The following is an 18939-nucleotide window of genomic DNA, read 5'->3' as shown; positions in this document are numbered from 1 at the left end:
CAAGGGGAAAACTGGACGGGGCGGGTAACCATGCTCTGGCTCTGCGTGACCGACACGGAGCGCGGCGGCCCCACTCAGGGCTGGCGGGGCCGGAAGGTGTAGCGCCTGGCCACGAGAGAGCCCTGGATCGGGATGGGCATGGGGAACGGGATGGGGTCCGAGTCAGCCCCGGTTCCGCAGGGGAGGGGCGGGGCCATTGCGGGGGGCGGGGCCATTTTGGGGGGCGGGGCGCCAGGCCCCGTTCCCATTGGGCTGCCCACAGGGGAGTCACCGGGGGGCGGGGCTTGTCCCGCGGCAGTCTGGGGGCGGGGCCGAGTGGAATCGCAATCGCGGAGCGCTGATTGGCTGAGGAGGAACCCTGGGGCGGGGCCGATCTGCCGCTCCCGGCGGGACAACTTTTGGTTGGCTGCTGGCTCCGTGGGTGGGGCCCGGCCGGCGATAAGTGCCGGTGGCGGCGTTCCCTGCCTGGCTGTGCGGAGCTCCAGCGGTGTTTCTGTCCCGCACGGTGTCGGTCCGGCCCGGCCATGTGAGTGTCCGAACGACAGACCGGCTGCGGCGGGGGCGGTGGTTGGAGCGAGATGGAGCGGGGTCAGCGCAGAGCCCGCGTCCCAGCCGGCGGCGGTGGGGCCGAGTGGCGCATTGCAGCAGCCGCAGGCAGGGCTGCCCGCACCGCCCCCGGGCGGTCCTGCGCTCTCGCCGGCTGCGGGTGGGTGGGTGGGTGCGTGTGCCGTGCCCCTCTGGTGATGCGCGGGGCTGTCGCGTCCCCTTCCCGGCCGGTGCCAACCTGGCTGGCGGCCACCGCTGCGCCCAGCCCGGAGGCTGCTGCGACCCCATGGGGTGCCCCCGCACTGTCTCCCCGTCCCCGTTCTTCCCCCTGCCTTCCCTATGTCGCGATCCCCTACGTGCAGCCCCCCTGCACTGCCGCCCCCGCGACCGATCTCCGCAGCCCCCCGGGCTTGTCGCTGCTCCGGGCTCTCCCACGAGCCCGCCTGCTCCTGGTCTGGGGGGATTCAGGGAAGATGCGGGCCCGCGGGGCTGCTGCCAAGCGCTGCCTCAGCCTAGACACGCAGGGCTTCGTGTAGGTTTAGGGAATTGTCTCTCGAGCGGCCTCTTTGCCCGTGTGTGTCTCTCCCTAGGTCTGACCCAGCTCCGCAGCCTGCTCCCGGGGCCCCCGAAGGGGGAGCCCCCGAAGGAGGAGCTCCTGAAGGGGGAGCCCCCGGTGCGGGCCCCCCCGGGGCTCCCCCCAATCTGAGCAGTAATCGCCGCCTGCAGCAGACCCAGGCCCAGGTGCAGGAGGTCAGTAGCTCTGCCAGCCCCGCTGGCTTTCCACTGGGTGTCTGGACTCTTCTCCCACTGCTCTGCAGCAGTGATATTCTTGACAGGTGTCTGTCGCTGCGGGGGTGGCTCTTCGTGTCACGCCAATGCCAGAAATGCATTAATACTTCGATACTCCAAAATAGGGTGGCAAACCTATAAAGAGGCTGGGGGAGAGACTGGTTTTTGTTTAAAAGCTGCCTAATTCTAGATATGACTTCCGAAGAGCAGGCCAGTTAGATTTTTTTGTTTTAGTACTTCATATCGTGCATCTCTTATGGAAATAAAGCTATACAGCATCCAGGACAGCTCTTAATCCTTGCCTGCTGCCTCAGGGGAACAGTGTGTGTGCAGTGGGATGTGGGGGAACCCTTGCCTGGCTTCCCGCAAACAGTTCCTGCAGCTTGGCTGCTGCCGTGCAGTAGCGCCTTTGTGCCTCACTGAGGCAGCAACACGAAGCTCGTAAGTTAATTTTGCAGTTACCAGGGAGTGAGCATATTATTCTTTTCATGAGAGTGGCAGCTTTGGCTTGCTGCTGGATTTGAGAGCTTTTAAAAGCAGGTGAGAACTGGGGGTGGGGGAGGCGGCGACCTGGTTTAAACGTTAGTTATTGGCCAAGTTACTCTTCTCACTTTTTCAACTTCTTTACCAATACAACTGCTGCTACTATTCTTCCTTCTGCAGGTGGTTGATATAATGTGTGTAAATGTAGACAAGGTGCTGGAACGAGACCAGAAGCTGTCAGAGCTAGATGACCGGGCAGATGCACTTCAGGCTGGTGCCTCAATATTTGAAAGTAGTGCAGCAAAACTCAAAAGGAAGTACTGGTGGAAGAACTGTAAGGTGAGTTTCCTAGTGCCATGATCTCCTTAAACAGAAGGAAATTGGACTACTCCTCTCCTGCAGGGCTTTGCAGGTATAGTTGGGGTTTAATGACAATTTCAAATGTTTAAGATTCTTTCCCCGTGGAAAGACTTTGAGGCCTTGGCTGTCATGCCTTTAGGGCCTTGCTTATGTTCCCTGGCCATCAGGGAGTATGTGAACTTGTCCATCTGTTCTGAGTATTACTCTTTGACAATCTCTTTCTCCAGATGATGATCATGATGGGAGTGATTGGTGCCATTATTGTGGTGGTGATTGGAAGTAAGTACCAAAAAGCTCAGGCTCAAAGGTGAAGGAACATCAGCTCTAGACTACTTTAATTTTTCCTTTTAGGTTTGAAATCTCAAGGGTCTTAGTTACATAAGTGTTAACTTCGGTCCTTGGGGAAGGGAGGTGGAAGTGCTGGAATTCCCTCACTTATTGCAGATATAGCATGCTTTACATAGTAATAGAAGGAATTGGGAATGCCATCATTGTAGAAATGAGAAATTCTGCCTGCAAGGTCAGGTAAACCTGTAAGTATGAGGGGCCTTTTCCCTGGGGTGGGTGGGTTGGCAAGTCCCTTCCCTGGTGGGTAATTTGAAGATCTCTGAGGGGCCTTTGGTGTAACTTGCCCTTTTGTTCTTTCCTTTTTTTTCCTATTGCTTTGTCTCCAGTCTACTTTTTTACTTAAATGTAGCTCCTTCAGTCTGCAACCTACTGTCCCCTATCACCTTGCCTGCCTATTCTTGCCTCCAAATCTTTCCTTTCCTTCCCTTTCCTTCCCTTTCACCCAGCTTCTTCATTGATTTCTTTATTGGTTTTAATCTGTCTTCTGTATAGGACTCTGAGCCGCTTACCAAACATTGCTAGACTTTTCAACAGTTGCTGCAGCTTTAGGGAGCGTCCTCTATGTTTAGAGGAAAGGGAAATAAGGAGGAGTGGGTAGCTATTTGCTTCTGCTCTTCTGCAGGGAATGTTGGGGGTTTATTTTTGGCTGTGAGCTTGTCAAATAGTGCCTGTGTGAACTCCTGCAATATAAGAATGCCTTAACGCAGTGCCTTTGGGGATGAAGGACTTCAGCATGTGAGAGTCTTTAGTGTTCTGCCTAAAAAGAGTGGCAGCATGACCTGAGCTTTTCACTGAGCTGCTGAAATAAAGGCTAGTTAGTGATGGCCAGTGACTGTGAGCCATCTGACTAAGCTAGATGTAGTGACGTAGATTTCTTCAGCCATGGAGAGACGAGCACTTAAATGATTTATTCTGCCTGTCCTTATTTTCAGATGACTTGGTGTCTGAACGTGGCCATTTCAGGTTTTATAAAGGAGAGCCTACATGATTACCTCAGTTAAGTGCAACAGGCTAAACACAGTTGAGTGAAAGGAGCATTGTTATTATCTAAAAGGCATGTATAAGAGTAAACTCTCTCTCCAGAAAGAACAAAAGAACAATAATTAGTCTGGTGGGAGTTGTCAAATATTCTTTTCATCTATGCACACACAAGCCAGGATCCTGTAGCTTTCTGCTATCTTGTAGCTTTCTAGAAGGAAGACTTTGGGGTAATGGCAGAATGGGAATGGGTGTTTTGCTTTTGTGTTACTGGGTTGAATGTCAAAGGCAGCTCACTGCAGTAGCAAATGGAGGTGAAGGGGACTGGAGGTATTCCAGATGAAACTGAATGAGCTGCACAGCTTTCTGATTAAGAGTATCTGTTCCATTTCTGCTGCCATGGAACACTAACTTTCAGCAGGAGTAGGAAAATACTTGAAATGGTTACCTAGGGATTCAAAGGGAAATGCTGCTTTAGGCAAGGATATTGCAAAGTGACACCAGATGTCCCAGTTTGGCAGCTTAGGTCTCTAGAGGTCTACCAAACTGAAATCCTCCTACTAGCTATGGGTTCTCCTGAATTTAGATCCAGGGTGGTCTCTGCTGTAAGTGAACTTGCAGCGTGGAATGCTCTGTCATTCTCTAAGGAATCCCCTTGTTCTTCTCCATCAAAAGTAACAAGAGCTGTGAATTGCTTCAATGTGTTGTCAGACATGGCAGTAAATGAACTGCCCTGTTTCTGTAGAGTCTTCCAAGGAATGCGTATCTTGTTGGTTTTTTTGTGCCTTTTTTTTTTTTTTTTTTTTTTTTTTTTTTTACAAGCTGAGCTGTAGCCTGTAATCTAGACTGGAAAGAGGGTGCTCCTTTAACTTAGAAAACTCTGCCTCTGTTCTAGAATATTCTGAAATCTGTTTAGACTTAAGAGGAGGTGAGGGGAATATCAGTAGTGTTCCTAGATGGGAGCAAAGTACAAAAGATGGGAGGGGCAGATGCTTTTTGTTTCATTCGGTGTGCTGGGGAAGCCCCTTTCCTCCTCACAGGGCATCTGGCAAGAGGTTAGGTTTTGCATGCTCACTTCCATGCCCCAGCATTTCATTTGCTCAAGTTCATCTCCCTGCAATTCCATTCCTCTCCACTTCGGGGGAGGGCAGAGATGAAGATCTGGAGTGAAGCAGCCCACGTCCCCTGAGCACTTCCCTAATTCCCCGTGGAACTGAGATGTGATGGATGGTCAGAAGTGCATCTGCTGAAGAGGAGCCAGGGCCTGCTTGTGCTACTTACTGCTGTCATTTTAGGGGGTAGGCATACAAGCTTGAGGCCCCCAGACCAGCAATTCTCTCAAACTCTTCTAAACAAGCCTTTGGTGCCCCGTTCCTCCCGTCTCTCTGGGGGTTGAGGTTCCCCCTAGGCTGTCTCTTTCATTTCTTTCTCTTGAATGTTATATGTTGCCTCCTCCTGTGCTCCCTTTCCCCTCCTTTGTCTCTGTGCATGGGCGAAACAAATCACCAAGGCCCTCTGAGTAAAAAGCGAGGCACTCTGCTGCCCGCTGCATTACAACCACTTACGCACGTGCAGTTTATTTACTTCATTTATAAACACAACTGTAATCTCCTCTGGCATGTTCTAGAAATCAGCTCATGTACTTTTAATGGTCTCTAAGAACTCTAAGAAACACAATTCACCACCTCTCTGAGTCTGTCTGGTCTATCAGTGAGTGGGGAGGGTTGGGATGCCAAACTGTTTTTGGAATGTCTTTTTTTTTTTTTCCTTCCCCCCCCCTTTTTTTTTTTTTTTTTTTGTCACTTCCATAGCATACACATACCTGGAGTTCTGGCCCTCAAAGCAGTGGCTGGTTTTCCGTTGAAAAATGATGGTTGTTCCAGTTGTGCTGAACTGACTCTGGTAAGTCTGTAACAAAATGTTTGAACCAGCAGCTCTGGGGGAATAGGCTGCCCAAGCCAACTCTGCTTCCAGCCACCAAACACTGAGCTGCTGTGTCATATTCAGGGGACTACCTTCCTGTGCATTTGAGAGTGTTAGTGGCAGCTCTAGCTCTCAGGCTGTGTTGTCTTTGGGTTTCAATAACCTCAGATCCTTAAGCCCAGAAAACAATTCTCCATTGGTGTTGGAATATAAGTTCAGGATCCAAATGAGCTCCAAGAGTAGGATCCTGTTCACAGCATATCTTAGATCATGACTGCAATAAAGGTAAGTACCCCATTGTTTTGCTTCACTGTACACTTCAAACTCATTAAAAAGAAATGACAGATCTTTGTCCTGTGCGGACTTATTTTAAAATGAGGTACTTGTGCCCTTATCTGACCCTACAAAGGTTAGGTTGTAAACCAGTATTCTCTGTAGCTTGGGGTTCCCTTGTGATCAATCTTTGTCCAGTCTTAAACATCACCAAAATCGTAACAGAACAATGAACACACCGGAACATTTCAAAATGGTGAATTTGGAGCAAGACAGCTAGACTAATTCTTCAAAGGTAAAAGCTTTCCTGGGGAAGGAAGATGTCTGGACTGGCTGGTGGATTAAAGCAGCATTTACAGTCTAAAATTTCACACAGTTCAGGCCTGCACAACCTGAACGAACTAGTCATGCTACAATTCCTGCCAATTTGTGTGTTGTCTTCCTGTCAGTTCTCAGCCTCATTCATGTAGCAGGATAGGGAAAATGTTTCTCAGGATACATGCATTTTTAGACTGTTCACTATGCAGTCTAAGTCTCTAGCCAAAGCTGGGGACTTGAAGGCTCACTTTCCAAAGCTGGCCAGCTACTCTGGAGCACAGAGCTGGAGCTGAACATACTGCTGAAAGTTGTCCCAGGGTTGAGCTCAGTTCCTGAGTCATGTTGTGGATGCTTGCAAAGAGTTGTATGTCTAACCATAAATCCTCTGGTAGGCACTGGAAATACCATGCCCTTCTGGGAGCTCACCCTCTGAGGTGCCATCCTTTAACATATCAGCATTTCTGCTGCTCCTGCAGAGTCTGTTAACCTGGGCAAAACATGGTTTTAAATGTGCTCTAAAAGCAAGGCCAAGGCTTTGGGAGAATGGTTCTTCATAGGTCTAATTAAAAATTCAAGCTCTGCCTTTAAAGGTGGAACATGTTTAACATGCCTTTGAATGGGAACAGATTGCCCAGAGAAGCTGTGAATGCTCCATCCCTGGAAGTGTTCAAACCAGGTTGGCTGGAGCTTTGAGCAACCTGGTCTAGTGGAAGATGTCCCTGCCCATGGCAGAGGGTTGGATCTAAGGTGATCTCTAAGGCCCCTTCCAACCCAAACTGTTCTCTGCAACATGCAGCTCCCATATCAACTCTTTCATCCTGATGTCTTCAGATTTGGTGGAAGAAAAGCCTCAACTATACTGCTCTTAAATGGATATGCCTTAAACCTTCATATTTCTAGGTGCCTGAAGCATTGCTCTGGCCTTTTCTGAGATCTCTGGGTGCTGATCAAATCAGGCTGCAAGTTCTCATCAGTGGTGGGGTTTGTGGTCTCAGCTGGAGAGTAACCAAATGATGGTGGGGAAGACAGATTTTTCCTCAGTAGCATCAACATTTGTTTAATGGACCTAGCTTTCCTGTGAAGGGACAGAGGTCCCTGCTCTGATCTATCCACTGGGGCTGGAAGCCTTAACTTGGTGAAGGGAAGCAGTAATGGGGAGGTATAGAGGTTTTATCTTTGTTCTGACCTCTTGGCAAATAATTACTCTCTGAGATGTAACAGATAAAGATATAGGTTTTACAAATAGGCATCACAGCTATGACTCTTGGATACTTCAGCCTCCATACTTCTGATAATCTTTAACCTATTTTTTTGCCAGAAATAGAGTGCAAGACCTATTCAGAACACCCTTACTTGCTCAAATATGACCAGCCCCTTAACTTCCTTTCCTTCACTGCACAGACCCACTAAATGATTTCTGTAGAGGCCAAAATGGCACTTTCTTTTCATGTTCTTTCCTGCCAGGCTTCTTTTCCAAAAGAATTTGTGCTATTTTTTTTTTAATAAGTTTTTTGTATCTCCAAAAAAGCTGCTAGTTTTTGTTGGTTTTTTTTTTTTTTTTTTTTAGTTCATTGCTTTTAAGCATGTACTTGAAAGCTGAAGGTGCTTTCCTCTCTTGTGCTCACGAGCCTCCTTTAAATATTGCACATTGGTAAGTACAAAGAACTGCAAGACTGAACACAGCCATCCCTCTGGTATGTAGTCCATCTCCATCCCTTAGCTTTTAATGAACCTGTCCAAAGAGCCTGGTAGCCCTTTCCTCAAATTCATTCTTGTTTTGACCTCAGTCTATGAAAACAAACCTTGCACCTATTTGTCCAGCTTCCCTAAACCCTCCAGCAAGCAGAGGTTAGTTCTTCTAAATGTACTGGTTATATTCCCAAGTGATGTTTTGTCTTTTTTTTTTTTTTTAAGCTTTCTTAGACAGTTATGTTGTACTTCCTTACATTTCCTCTATTACCTTAATTCTTAGAGAAAAACAGTATTGCCCTCTGGAAGGACAAGTTTTCAGCTGATAGCTGGGTATGCCTGGCTACGCCTCTGTCCTTGTGTTTCTTGCCTTCTCAACCATGCTGTGCTTAGTTTTCCTCCTTCATGGAGGGCCTGATGCATTCTGTCCTTTCTCCCAGTACTTCTTTCCATTCTCCCAGTCTCACTACACTCCAAATTTCCTTAGAGGTTCTCAGATTCTCTGAAGTCATCTGATCTCACAGTTGGAGTCCTCAGAAACTTCAGAATCCCTACATTTTCCAGACACTGTATTCCTTTTCTCTGCTAGCACATGATTTCCAAATGCTCTTAACACTCAATCAGCTTGCAAATGTCTGCCAACCCCACAGTCCCACAGATGCTGGGGCCCTTTACCCCATCTCTGCAGGTTGTTCCCTATCCAAAAGAGCCCACCTCTCTTTCCTTGTATTTCAGCAGTATCGAACACTTAAACAAATCTTCTATCGTTTTAAAGCCCTAAACTCTCATCCCTCTTACTCCTCTGTAATTTCTCCATTGTATAAACATTCCTTTTTCTCACCTTTAAATACATGGAACTTCCCACTTCTGTGCTGCTTACTCCTACAAAACAAACCACTCTGATACTCCAACTTACCCACAAAATGTTTTCTCTTGCACCTTCCTTTCCCCTTCAGGCACTTGTATTTCTACTTCTCTGCCTTCCTCCTGCACAACAAATGCTCCCAGTCCAAGAAGACACAACTCACTCTTCTTCAGTGTCCTGTGACCTTTAGGTGCTCTTTGCATGTTTTCCATGTCCTCCTAATAACTGTGCTATGCCTCTAACATATCTAAGACTACTGTGCATTTATATCGCCTCAACTTTCTCCTCTGGTACAAATCCACCCCAGCTCAGACCTTTAATTTGTCTTTAGCTGGCCTGTAGGTCCCTCTAAACGTGCACTTTCTCCTCTTTTCTCTGTTTTTTTTCACATTCTCAGTGAAACACTCCTATTTTCTGCACTCTCACTCCAGCACTGCTGGACTTGCCTCTTGTTGTCAGCCAGACCAAGCTCACTATACATCTACTGAGCTGATGATTTGTGGTCTTGTCAGCCTACAAGAAGCATAGGGATATTTCTGGGAGGATCACTTGATTTCTCTCAAGATAGTAATTTTTGCACTGATTCTCAGGACAGGGAGGGCTAATCTATTTACCAACTTGTATAACAGCTACTTCATGCCTGTACAGGCTTTTAAATCTGGATTTACAGCCATACGGAATGGTGCCATTACTTGGAGTTCATCAGTCAAAGCTCTTGTTTTGTCCCCTCCCCCTCATTTTAACACTTCTACAGAAGGGAGAGAATATGATGCAAGCTTCCCCCAGGGAATACATCACCGCCTTCTACAGCTGTATTTCTTTATGATGAAGAGAACTTAGTGTTTCAAGTAGTTTATGCCTCTGATTAATGTTTCTTTAATCACTCACTTAACTGTGTGTGATGCAGCGGGTCTCATCAGTTTTATGGTTATTAGAAAGTACCATGTGATGTGAAGAATCGTGTCTTACTCTTCGGATATTCAGGAAAGATCATGCTCACCAAGTGAATCATCATACATTTATGATATACAGTGACTGTTTTAGGTGTTGCACCTGCTCTTCCTCCTTTACTTCTCTATCTGCCTTTCTTGCTTTAATTGTGACCAAAGTTACTTTTAGCAACTAAACCTAGCTTTTAGCTCTGCCTCTTGGGCAGCGTTTGTACAGAATATGAAAGTCCCTTCATTAAGGCAACTTAGAGATTTCGTTCTTGAATTACTCTTTTTTCTTCATTTAAAATCACCCACAGACACAGAAAGTGGACTTTTTTCGTGTTTGCAGATGCCCCGATTTTTTCCAGTGGCAGCCTCCCAGGAGGAATACATGTTCCCACACCTCAAAATGCCTGTTGCAGGACTCTCCCTCCTGCTGGGCTGCCACCCTTGCTGAAGGACACCCCCTGAATTGCTTGCTTCTATTCCCAGCAGAAAGATATCATCTTCACTTTCAAACAAGGGTCATAAGCCGAGCACTGGGATAAAATTTGGAAAACCATGAATATTTGTGCAATAAAGAATACAGAGTTTGTGTATGTGAAGAAGAATAAAATCACTCTCTGCTGGGAATTGAAAAGTGCCTTTATGTAACTGAGGCAAGAGCAATACAATCAGCATGTGTTTAGCATCTCAAAGGGAAAAATTAGGCAACAGTTTATAGACTGTAGTAAACCCCTCCACCTTCTCAAGGGCAGTGTATCTACCTTAATTTTTAAAATAACTTAAGTTTTTCTTTTGTTATGATTAACTAGTTTTTAAATTCAAAAGCTGCTGTTCGCAATGTGATTGGGTAGATGGTACCACAGGTCTTTGCCTAAACTATATGCTTAAATTCTGGTATCTGTGTTTGTGTCCTGTGAAGTGGATAATCCTGTTTGTTAAGGACATCACCCTTGCTCTCTTGATACCCCATAAAGTGCTGTGTAAACACCATTGCATCAGAAGTCTGAATATTTGTAAGAAAAGAGTATGGCAAGCTTACTGCAAGAAATAGGATGTGTTCTCTTATGCAAAGGTCCCCAAATTAGTTCCCAAAAAGAGGACCATCTTTGCCTATGTGGTCCAGTCGAATAGGATAAGGCTTTAACTGGAAGGATTTTTGACTAAAGCCTCCAATACTTCTCCTGTGCTTCACTTAGGAAGAAGAGCCTCAGCAGAGCCTCTGTGGGTGGACCAGGTAAGGGTTGGGTCGAGCAGAACAGGCACTGCAGGACCTGTGCTCTTCTGATCTTTTGTGGAATCCCATGGTAGCAGAGGTACTGTTTGGGGTTTTTGGAGGGTGTGCATAATGCTGCCAAACTCTCTTTGTTTCCATTGTGAAAGCAGGGAGGGCCAAGCAGATGTAGAGGTCAATTTGTCCTAGACCTGTTGGCAAACATTTAAATCGCTGTATGTACGGGTGTATGGTGTATCACAAGGAAGGGAGGCTATACACCCAAGATCTACCAGTGCAATACAGGCAGCTTGAAAAGGGAAACCTGGCACTGCCAGAGGTGTTTTGTCCCAGATCTGGGAGTGGCAGCAAGCGTCAATCACCTCTCCAGAGAATTGTGCATAGTAATGGTTGAGATTATGCCCGTGGCTGTTGTCTCAAGTAGCCTCTTCTCTGAGGGAGAAGGGAGTGGATGGCAATGTTGGGATCAGAGCCAGATATTAGCAACAAGGAAAGAGCAACCAGTTTCCGACTTTAGGGAGAGCTTAACAAAGCTCAGCATGTTGAGAGATTAGTACCCCGGCTGAGGCTCCATTCTTGTCCCCTGTCATACCACAGAGGAGGCCAGTCACACCTGCCAAACCTCTTTAATTAACAACAGACCAGAACGGTGGCAGCATCCTTGTTGCAGGGAAAAGCAAGCATGCACGCATGTGTAGGTGTGCACAGGCACAGAGTGTAAGGAAATCAAGAGGACATCTCCCCCTATACATAGACTGGGTCAACTCTCATCCCTGGCAATCCCCAGAGCAATAGTATTTTATGAGACCGAAGAATTCACCTAGAGTAGTGAAAGCAATGAACCCAGGCCAACCACAGAGCAGTCTTCTGCTATGGTCCAGGTGCAGCACCCAAGAAAGAAGGAAACACAGGTCCCACAGACAAAGTGTGCAGCCTTTGCTCCAGTTGCCACCCATCTGAACGGTGGAACAAGCTGCTGCCTCAGTCGTGTCCCACCTCACCATCCCTGCTTGGCCCACGTGGTTCCAGGCTGTTATAGGATGGCAGTGTGGTCACTACAGCCTCAACAGTGAAGCGATGTGGAGAACCGAGACCTGGTGTCTCGTCCTGGAATGCAGTGTTGTCATGACTGTTTGGAGAGGGTCCCGGAGGAGAGAGCTTCTGCCGGGAACGGAACCAGCGGAAGGCCAAGATAAAGGTGATGGCGATGAAATCCAGAATCAGCTCTACAAGCTCCATCACAGACAAGACAGAGGATCCAAACCAGAGACTCCACTGGTTCCCAAGCTGGGACAGCAGAGTCACTACCTGCAAGAGATGGAGAAAGAGCAATGAGGACAGCCCTCATTCAAGACTTTTGCCTCCCTGCCTTTTCCTGCTATCAGTGCCCCTGTGGTGGTGGGGATTCCTCTCACCATGCCACAGGAAAAGAGACTGGATAGCCAGCAACGCTGCTGGAACAAACACGTTCCACTGTGGACAGCCATTGTATGGGAATGGGTAGCTAGAGAAGCCATGGTAATAAAGTGTATACCGTGAAGGCCGGAGACTCCCCATTGGTCTTGTAGTTCCACTCCTCAAAAAAGATATTCACTTTGGCAACTCCGTTCCTGTAAATGAAAGATGAGGCTCAGTAACCCCAACTCCTCAATCCCTGCATTTCTTCACCAAGTGTAATTTTCTTCTCTGTCTCCTTCTGCCCCCATCCTTCTTCCTGACATACCACCCAGAGGCTTTTTCCCATCTCTGCAGTTCCCTCATTCTGCACTGAATGTAATCTTTGGTACTCACAGTGCACTTCTGAGACTGCACTGTGAAACCCACTGTTTGTGGCAAAAGCTTCTACCTGGCTCTCCTTCCTGCTGTTCCATGAGGACATACTGTGGTTCCAGACCACATGGCAGGTGCCTGGGGCTTACTGTTTTCATACCAGCATCTGATCCCTTTCAAATTTTTCACTTGGACCCCCAGTCCTTGTTGAAGTCTCAGCATATATCTACTCTGACTCAAATCCACTGACTTGTCCACAGGTTCCATGCCTGATTTTTTCCCATCATTGATTTATTCTTAGCTCTGACATTCCCATAACACACACATTCCACTGGGATGGTTTCAGGTTTGGACACAATCTCTGCTTAGGGGCTCTCACCTCTTGGATGTGATGTTGTATTTGTTCTGTTGTGAAAGCATGTAAAAAACCCAGTCCTGAAATGAAAGTGCAATAAGTTGTGTTACATGATCACAGTCACACCCTGGAGGTTTAGCACCAGGTGAGGAAGGACTAAACAGGAGGTGGGAGCAGTGCTGAGGAGCCAGGACACCCTCTCCTTACCTCTGAGACAGCGGAAGGCCAGCGGGAGTATCCAGCTGACAGCTGGTATTCTGTCATTCTGGAAGACAGAGGTTGTATCAGCTGTTGAAGCTGTAGGAGTCACAGGGCCAGGTCTTGCCATTTCCAGGCACACCTGGAGATTCCCTCCCGTGCTGAAGTTCTGCCCACTTCCCAATGTGCAGAATGCACAGTCCCTGGGAGCTCACCCCTGAGTTGACCCTGATGTTCCTTGGTCATTTTGGTGTCCTGATGGGAGATAATGCCATTCTGGGTGGCAGCTTAGCCATAGACTCAAGCTTTTGCCCTGGCCAGTCAATGCTTTCTAACACTTCTAGCAAGAAGGAGTTTTCAGTCTTCCTGACTGACTGATGATCAAACTTACTTGCAAGGTTTCCGACATTTGTGGAAACAGCCCAGCACATCGGCTTTGAATTCAGCCAGGAGTTTGTAATAGCAGTAGCCTGAACAGCAGAGAAAGTAAGTCCAGGTAAGCTCACAGTATCTTTATATAAAAGGCGATGTGTGACAGTAAGGGGAATCCAGAGAAGGTTTCCTTCCACAAGCTCCAAGGGACTGACCATCCAAGACAAGAGTGTCTTTTGGATGTTCCCCTCAGGAAGCTCAATGAAGACAGTAAGATGTACGGGACATGGGGTGCACCTAACAGGTTCAGATGGGCACGAGCTTTATTGTTCCTCCTGTCCACTTACCCCAAGACACGTGCTTTGTATAGTCACAGTACTCTGCTCCTTCGGGTAAGGGGTAAAAGTAATAGGCACAGCCACAGCGCTCGACCATGTTCAGCTGAAAGCAGGAGCGAATGCAGACCTGGGAGGCACATGAGGTGGAAAAGGCTGAGCAAGGAAACTAAACCTACTGCAGCCTACATCACATCATACTATTAACAGAGCCCACAGACAAGTGTGGCCCTCAGGGAACTAAAATATTTCAGGAAAGTAGGGAAACAAGCCAGCAAAGGGCCAGTGACAGTGAGTTACCTGTTCGGTGTAGCGGGATGAGTACAGATTTTGCACCGGCACGTCACTGCCATCCTCTGTGCAGTCACTGTAACTGCCCCCAAGACGCACAGTCATCTCCTGGAATAGCAAACTGTCACTGCACAGAACAACTGGCACTTTGCTGTCCTCTTCCTCAGCTTCCATGCCACACACTGCTCAACCATCAGTATCTACTCTTTGTGCTTTCCTCAAGATGCCTCCATTTCATTGTTCACTGATAAAGTGCAGTCAAATGCTTCTCATCTAGTCCAGTAAGCTGCTCCTCCTCCTCTCCCTCCACTCCATGTGACTAATCTCCTCCCTTAAACACACACTAGGTCTATGACAACCCATCTGTACCTATGCACCAAGTTAAACCTCCCCATAACCTCACACCTACAGCTCTTACCCCTGCTGCTTCCTTACCTTTCTCATGCTGATGGAGGTCTCGATACCAGGACGCACGTTGAAACCCCCATCATCCATGAAGGCTGGCTCATTCTGATCGTGGACCATGACCCTGGCTCCTGTCACCGTGGACAACAGAGGGATGAAATCATTCTGTTCTGTGCGCACCACCAGAGAGAGACCTGAGGGAATGTCAGAGAGCAAGGGCGGTCACGGCTGGCTGTGGTGCGGGAGAGTAGGGAGAGCACAGTGGTTAGAAGTGAGTCTGTAAGAGATACAGGAAGAGACAGACCTCAAATAGGGCTGCACCGAAGCTTGGCAGCAACAGAGGGTGGCTGGAGGGAGTCTGGAGACAAAGCTGGAGGCTCCAGAAGAGGCCAGAGAGAGCTGAATTTCATCACTGTGACTTAGGAAAAGCAGAACTGGGAACTGAGAGATATTTCATGGAGAGACTTGGAGTCAGGTGGAAGAAAAGCCTGAAGATTTGGCCTCAACAGGTTTATGGGGTTTAGGAACACAAGCAGGTCAGTTGCTGGAAGGAGGGAAATGGAGAAGGAGGAGGTGAAGACAAGGCTCTCAGAAGCACAGCACTGTGTCTCAACATTTCAGGGAGGGTCAGCACAAGTCCAGAGGGAGCAACATAAGGATCAGGCACTGATAGGGGAAAGAGAGTTCAGTGGGCAGCAGTGAGGGACAGCCATGTCCTCAAGACAGCTGTCCCCACGTGGGCAAAAACAGCTTGGGCGAGACAGAGCAGGGCTGCAATCTGCCACCACCACTATTAAGCACAGCAGAATGCCCATAACTCCTAAGGAAAACAGAGCTAAGTTGATACTCCTTACTCACCAAAGAGTGCCTCTCACCCACCATTATTGATCCCAGGCAGCGAGGATGTCCACAGGTTGCTGCTGTTGTCATTAAAGGTATAGCAGTTCCCATACATGGGATGGTGGAAGTGGGTATAATTCCTGAGAGGGGAACAAAAACATTCACACAGTGTGAGAAGGACTGCAAGACCAAGAGGAAGGGCTTTATGAAAGGAACAACTCTGTTTTCTATCAGCAGGGAGAGGGGCTTACAGCAGATGGGCAGTATTTGTTGTGTAAACTCACCTGAACAGGGAAAAGCAATTAAAATGTACCGTAAAAAATGTCCTGGAGCTGGACAGGTTTTTACAGCACATTTTTCATACTGCTCCTGAGGGCACAAATGGGTTTTAGCAGTACTAGCAAATACTCTCTTATCTTCCTAATACTGAAGAATAGCTCTTTCAACCCCTTTTCCTCCCTTGCTGATGGGTGTCTTTCCACTACCTGTACTACCTCTTTTTTGACCAATAATAGCAGGAGAAAAGTAGAATATTTTTTTACTGTCTTTTTGTATCAACTCTCTCCTCTCCTCTTCCTGTACGTGTGCTGATATGTACCACTTTACTACTGTAGAGAGTAAAATAAAAATACTTTTACACTGTACATTGGTACCCACTCTGGCATTTGTACCAGTGCGTAACTGCTTCATTTGTGTGAAACCCAGGAAAAGGCAAAACCATCCTTTGAGGTTCATAGTTTCAGGTCACAGAAACTGTGGCCCTGATATGCACAACCCATGGGAAAGACTAAAGAATGATCACTTGAGGCAATGGGAAATGAACAAAGAACGATCCCACCTTGGAAAAGAGGTTCTTTAATGTGGGTTCGTTGATTCCCCTCAAACCCAGGCACAAAACGAGAGTTTTAAGGAGGACTCGGTGGGGTGTTTCCACTACTTACGCCTTGTCACATGTTGCTTCATTGAAGCGGCAAGCATAGATGAAATTCTCGAAGTCAGACTCATCCAGGGCTTTTGCATCAGGCACCTGTGCCAGGATATTGATATAGTGAAAGCTGTACCATTCCCGCACGGCATCCACTCCTGAGGAGTACGCCTGATGGAAGCAGTCCTTGCCGTTTTCACTGCACTGTTGAGAAGGAGAAAAGCAGCCAAGTCAGATAATTCTTGTGCAGGAGGCGAGGCTGTGCCTGCGGAAGAGCTGTTCTCCCTCAGCACAGGCAGGAGATGACCGAGGGAGTGGAAGAGCTCCACAGGGCTCCTGCGCTTCATCAAGGTCATCGGCAGGATGTGAAAGAGCAAACCCAGGGCAGTTCCTTGGTGGAAGGGAAACACCTGGTGAATAAGCAAGGCTGAGTAAAGCCCAGGAAGCAGAAAGTCGCAGTGAGGTGTGTTAGATGATCTGCACATAAATTCTACCTGGTATAAAACCAGGAGCTTTAAATTCTTGAGTGGGGAGCCCTTCCCTCAGGGTGTGTCCAGAAAAACTTTTGTGATCCTGTGGGAACTCCAGTTAACTGGCAAGTGATTAGCTACAGTCCTTCAGTGCCTTTTGAAATGCAAACACAGATACCCTAGGGCGAGGAAGCTGCTACCTAGGAGCAAATGCGACCATGACCACATTTCAGGTGACCCAGGACCATCAAATACTTCACCCCTTTGAATTATTGGGCAATGCAGCAGCTGATGCTGATAAACTGCTCTCCAAAGGCAACTGCAAGGCTGATGTAGCCTTCAGGAAGGACAAAGTTTCCCTGCTGTACCTAGGAAAAGATGGACAGTAAAGTGGGCAAGTCCCCTCAGGGCTTGGGCATGGACAGGGACAGGTCTTGCAGAGCAGGATTGCACTGGGCAAAGGATTCAGCTCTACTTTTATCTGTCATTAGCAAAAGCCAGTGCAGATTAATCGGATTTGTACATAGGGAAATGCATGGGCAAGGGTCTAACAAGACAGAAGTAGCTAGGCAGAGACTGGAGTGGGTAGGGCACAGGATATCTAGGGATCTCACCAGAACAAAGCCAATTTTCCAGTCATTCTTGTCCACTGAGGGACTGTTCTCCGGCAAGTTGACTAAGTTATCCCTCTTCTGCCTCCGCAAAGGATGGCGCTGGACATGATGGAGCAGGCTCCTTGAGCTACGCTTTTGTGTTGACAGGGTGGACCAGTCGCTTCGTGGCAGAGACATGTTGTAGTCATAAAGGTCTAGCAGTGTCTGATGGGTGATTTGGTCCAGCTCATCCAGCTTCTTTCGGATGGCGCTGTATCTATACAGGGGGGAGAGAGGACTCGCAGGTTTAGGGCAGGATGCACATAAACAGCTCTGAATAAAACATGCAGCAAAGTCTGATGAGGTGATTCCGGACATTCCCACCACTAGCTGTAAATCTCACCCCTTGCTGCAGGCTATCGTCCTTGTAGGAGTGAAGTAAATCTGCTTTAGCCCCGTGGCAGTTTATATTGCAGGCTGCTAACATACACCACCAAGTTGAGCTGCCTAAACTAACATGCCTTACTGTGCATGCCCTGCAGCAGCAAAGGCCTGTGAAAGGTGTTCTTTCCACCCACACTGCTACAGAAATGGCCCCTCAAGGACCATGAGGAGAATAAGTACATGCTTTTATCCCACACCCATTAAAGTCAAGGCAGTCAACAGCTCTGGAAGTCTATTTCTTACCTGTATGGATTGAGGGTGCACAGCGTCACGGCTGGGAAAGTGAGCCTGTCAGAGTTCAGGTTGAGGTTGAGGTTGACAGGGTAGCTGAAGTACTCCCTGTAGAGGATCCCAAACTGCCAGTACATTAAGCCGAAGGTGAGAAAGAAGAGAACAGACCAGAAAGCTGTCTTCATCTTATTCTTTTTGGAGCACACCAGGCGAATAGCCCCATGGATGGTTGTGTTGCTGCAGAAAAACTGGAATAGCTCCTGGTAGGAACTGTAGAATTCGATGAGACCCTCCTGCTTCTCTTCTTTCTGCAGCTGCTCCTCTTCTTGCTTACATTGTCTCGTTTTCTCCCCTTCTGGCATCTTCCCTGCCTTCACAGACCCACCCTACAGCATAAACTCAGAATTAGGGGGTCGCCCTCTAAGACCGCGGCTCCGGGTGGTTCTGCATCACCATCTTCCCCAAAACCTCGGTGCTGTCACCCCCTTCTCCCTGACCCCCATCCCAGGCTGTAGGTCCCCCTCCCATATGTGACACGGGGTAGATCCTCCCCCACCGAACAGCCCACCCCCGTCCCTCCTGCCGCTGCGCCCCGCCCGCCCCGCCGGGGCTGCGGCACTGACGCGGGGCGCGGTGCCCATGGCGGGCGGCGGCTGCTCCGGCCGGGGCCGGGGCTGGCGCTGGCGCTGGGGCCGGGGCCGGTGTGCTCTCCCCGAGCGCTGCCGGCTCTCCCGCAGCCTCCCCGGCTGGGCTGGGACCGGTTCCTTTCCAGTTGGAGCCAGCACCCCGCCCGGCTCCTGCCCTGCCAGCCTCTCCCCGCCCTCCTGCCTGTCCCTCCTGCCTGTCCCTCCTGCCTGCCCCCTCCTGCCCCTTCCCTTTCCCCCCGGGCGCCGCTCCCGGGGAAGAAAAGCCTCTTGAAACTCTCAAGTGTCGGCGGCCGGGGAACCGGGGACACGTCGGGGCAGTGAC

The 18939-nt window shown here is 48.5% G+C and overlaps 2 protein-coding genes across 5 annotated transcripts; one reads left to right on the top strand and one right to left on the bottom strand.

Moving 5' to 3' along the window:
- Positions 1 to 422: 422 nt before the first annotated feature.
- On the top strand, positions 423 to 12297 carry VAMP1 (vesicle associated membrane protein 1). 4 transcript variants are annotated; one of them, XM_050332663.1, is made up of 6 exons: positions 423 to 526; positions 1137 to 1296; positions 1999 to 2157; positions 2406 to 2457; positions 5316 to 5406; positions 10707 to 12297. In XM_050332663.1, coding segments are annotated over exons 1-5 (426 nt in total). In that variant the 5' UTR covers positions 423 to 524; the 3' UTR covers positions 5369 to 5406; positions 10707 to 12297. The 4 variants fall into 4 exon arrangements, with proteins under 4 accessions (XP_050188620.1, XP_050188619.1, XP_050188618.1 ...); XM_050332662.1 differs by having other exon boundaries at positions 7601 to 12297; XM_050332661.1 differs by having other exon boundaries at positions 5316 to 12297.
- SCNN1A (sodium channel epithelial 1 subunit alpha) lies at positions 11723 to 18723 on the bottom strand. The gene is made up of 13 exons (XM_050332659.1): positions 18594 to 18723; positions 17983 to 18356; positions 17317 to 17572; positions 16249 to 16436; positions 15347 to 15447; positions 14498 to 14661; positions 14072 to 14170; positions 13784 to 13901; positions 13456 to 13534; positions 13074 to 13131; positions 12891 to 12946; positions 12276 to 12351; positions 11723 to 12049 (listed from the first exon to the last, which is right to left on the bottom strand). The coding sequence occupies exons 1-13, from the start codon at positions 18609 to 18611 to the stop codon at positions 11723 to 11725; spliced, it is 1914 nt and encodes a 637-aa protein (XP_050188616.1). The 5' UTR covers positions 18612 to 18723.
- Between the last annotated feature and the right edge of the window lie 216 nt (positions 18724 to 18939).

The sequence above is a fragment of the Myiozetetes cayanensis genome, unplaced genomic scaffold (genome assembly GCF_022539395.1).
Source record: "Myiozetetes cayanensis isolate MyiCay16 unplaced genomic scaffold, myiCay2020 scf5-8, whole genome shotgun sequence".
Classification (NCBI taxonomy): domain Eukaryota; kingdom Metazoa; phylum Chordata; class Aves; order Passeriformes; family Tyrannidae; genus Myiozetetes; species Myiozetetes cayanensis.
Note: the sequence above shows the minus strand (reverse complement) of the source record. Positions and strands in the feature narration are given on the sequence as shown.

Coding starts and splice junctions, on each gene's coding strand:
- SCNN1A (XM_050332659.1), bottom strand. Junction 14,171..14,497: donor CCTCCATCAGCATGAGAAAG/GTAAGGAAGCAG, acceptor TTGCTATTCCAG/GAGATGACTGTGCGTCTTGG. Junction 13,132..13,455: donor AAATGTCGGAAACCTTGCAA/GTAAGTTTGATC, acceptor TCTGTCTTCCAG/AATGACAGAATACCAGCTGT.
- VAMP1 (XM_050332663.1), top strand. Junction 2,158..2,405: donor ACTGGTGGAAGAACTGTAAG/GTGAGTTTCCTA, acceptor CTCTTTCTCCAG/ATGATGATCATGATGGGAGT. Junction 2,458..5,315: donor TATTGTGGTGGTGATTGGAA/GTAAGTACCAAA, acceptor TCACTTCCATAG/CATACACATACCTGGAGTTC.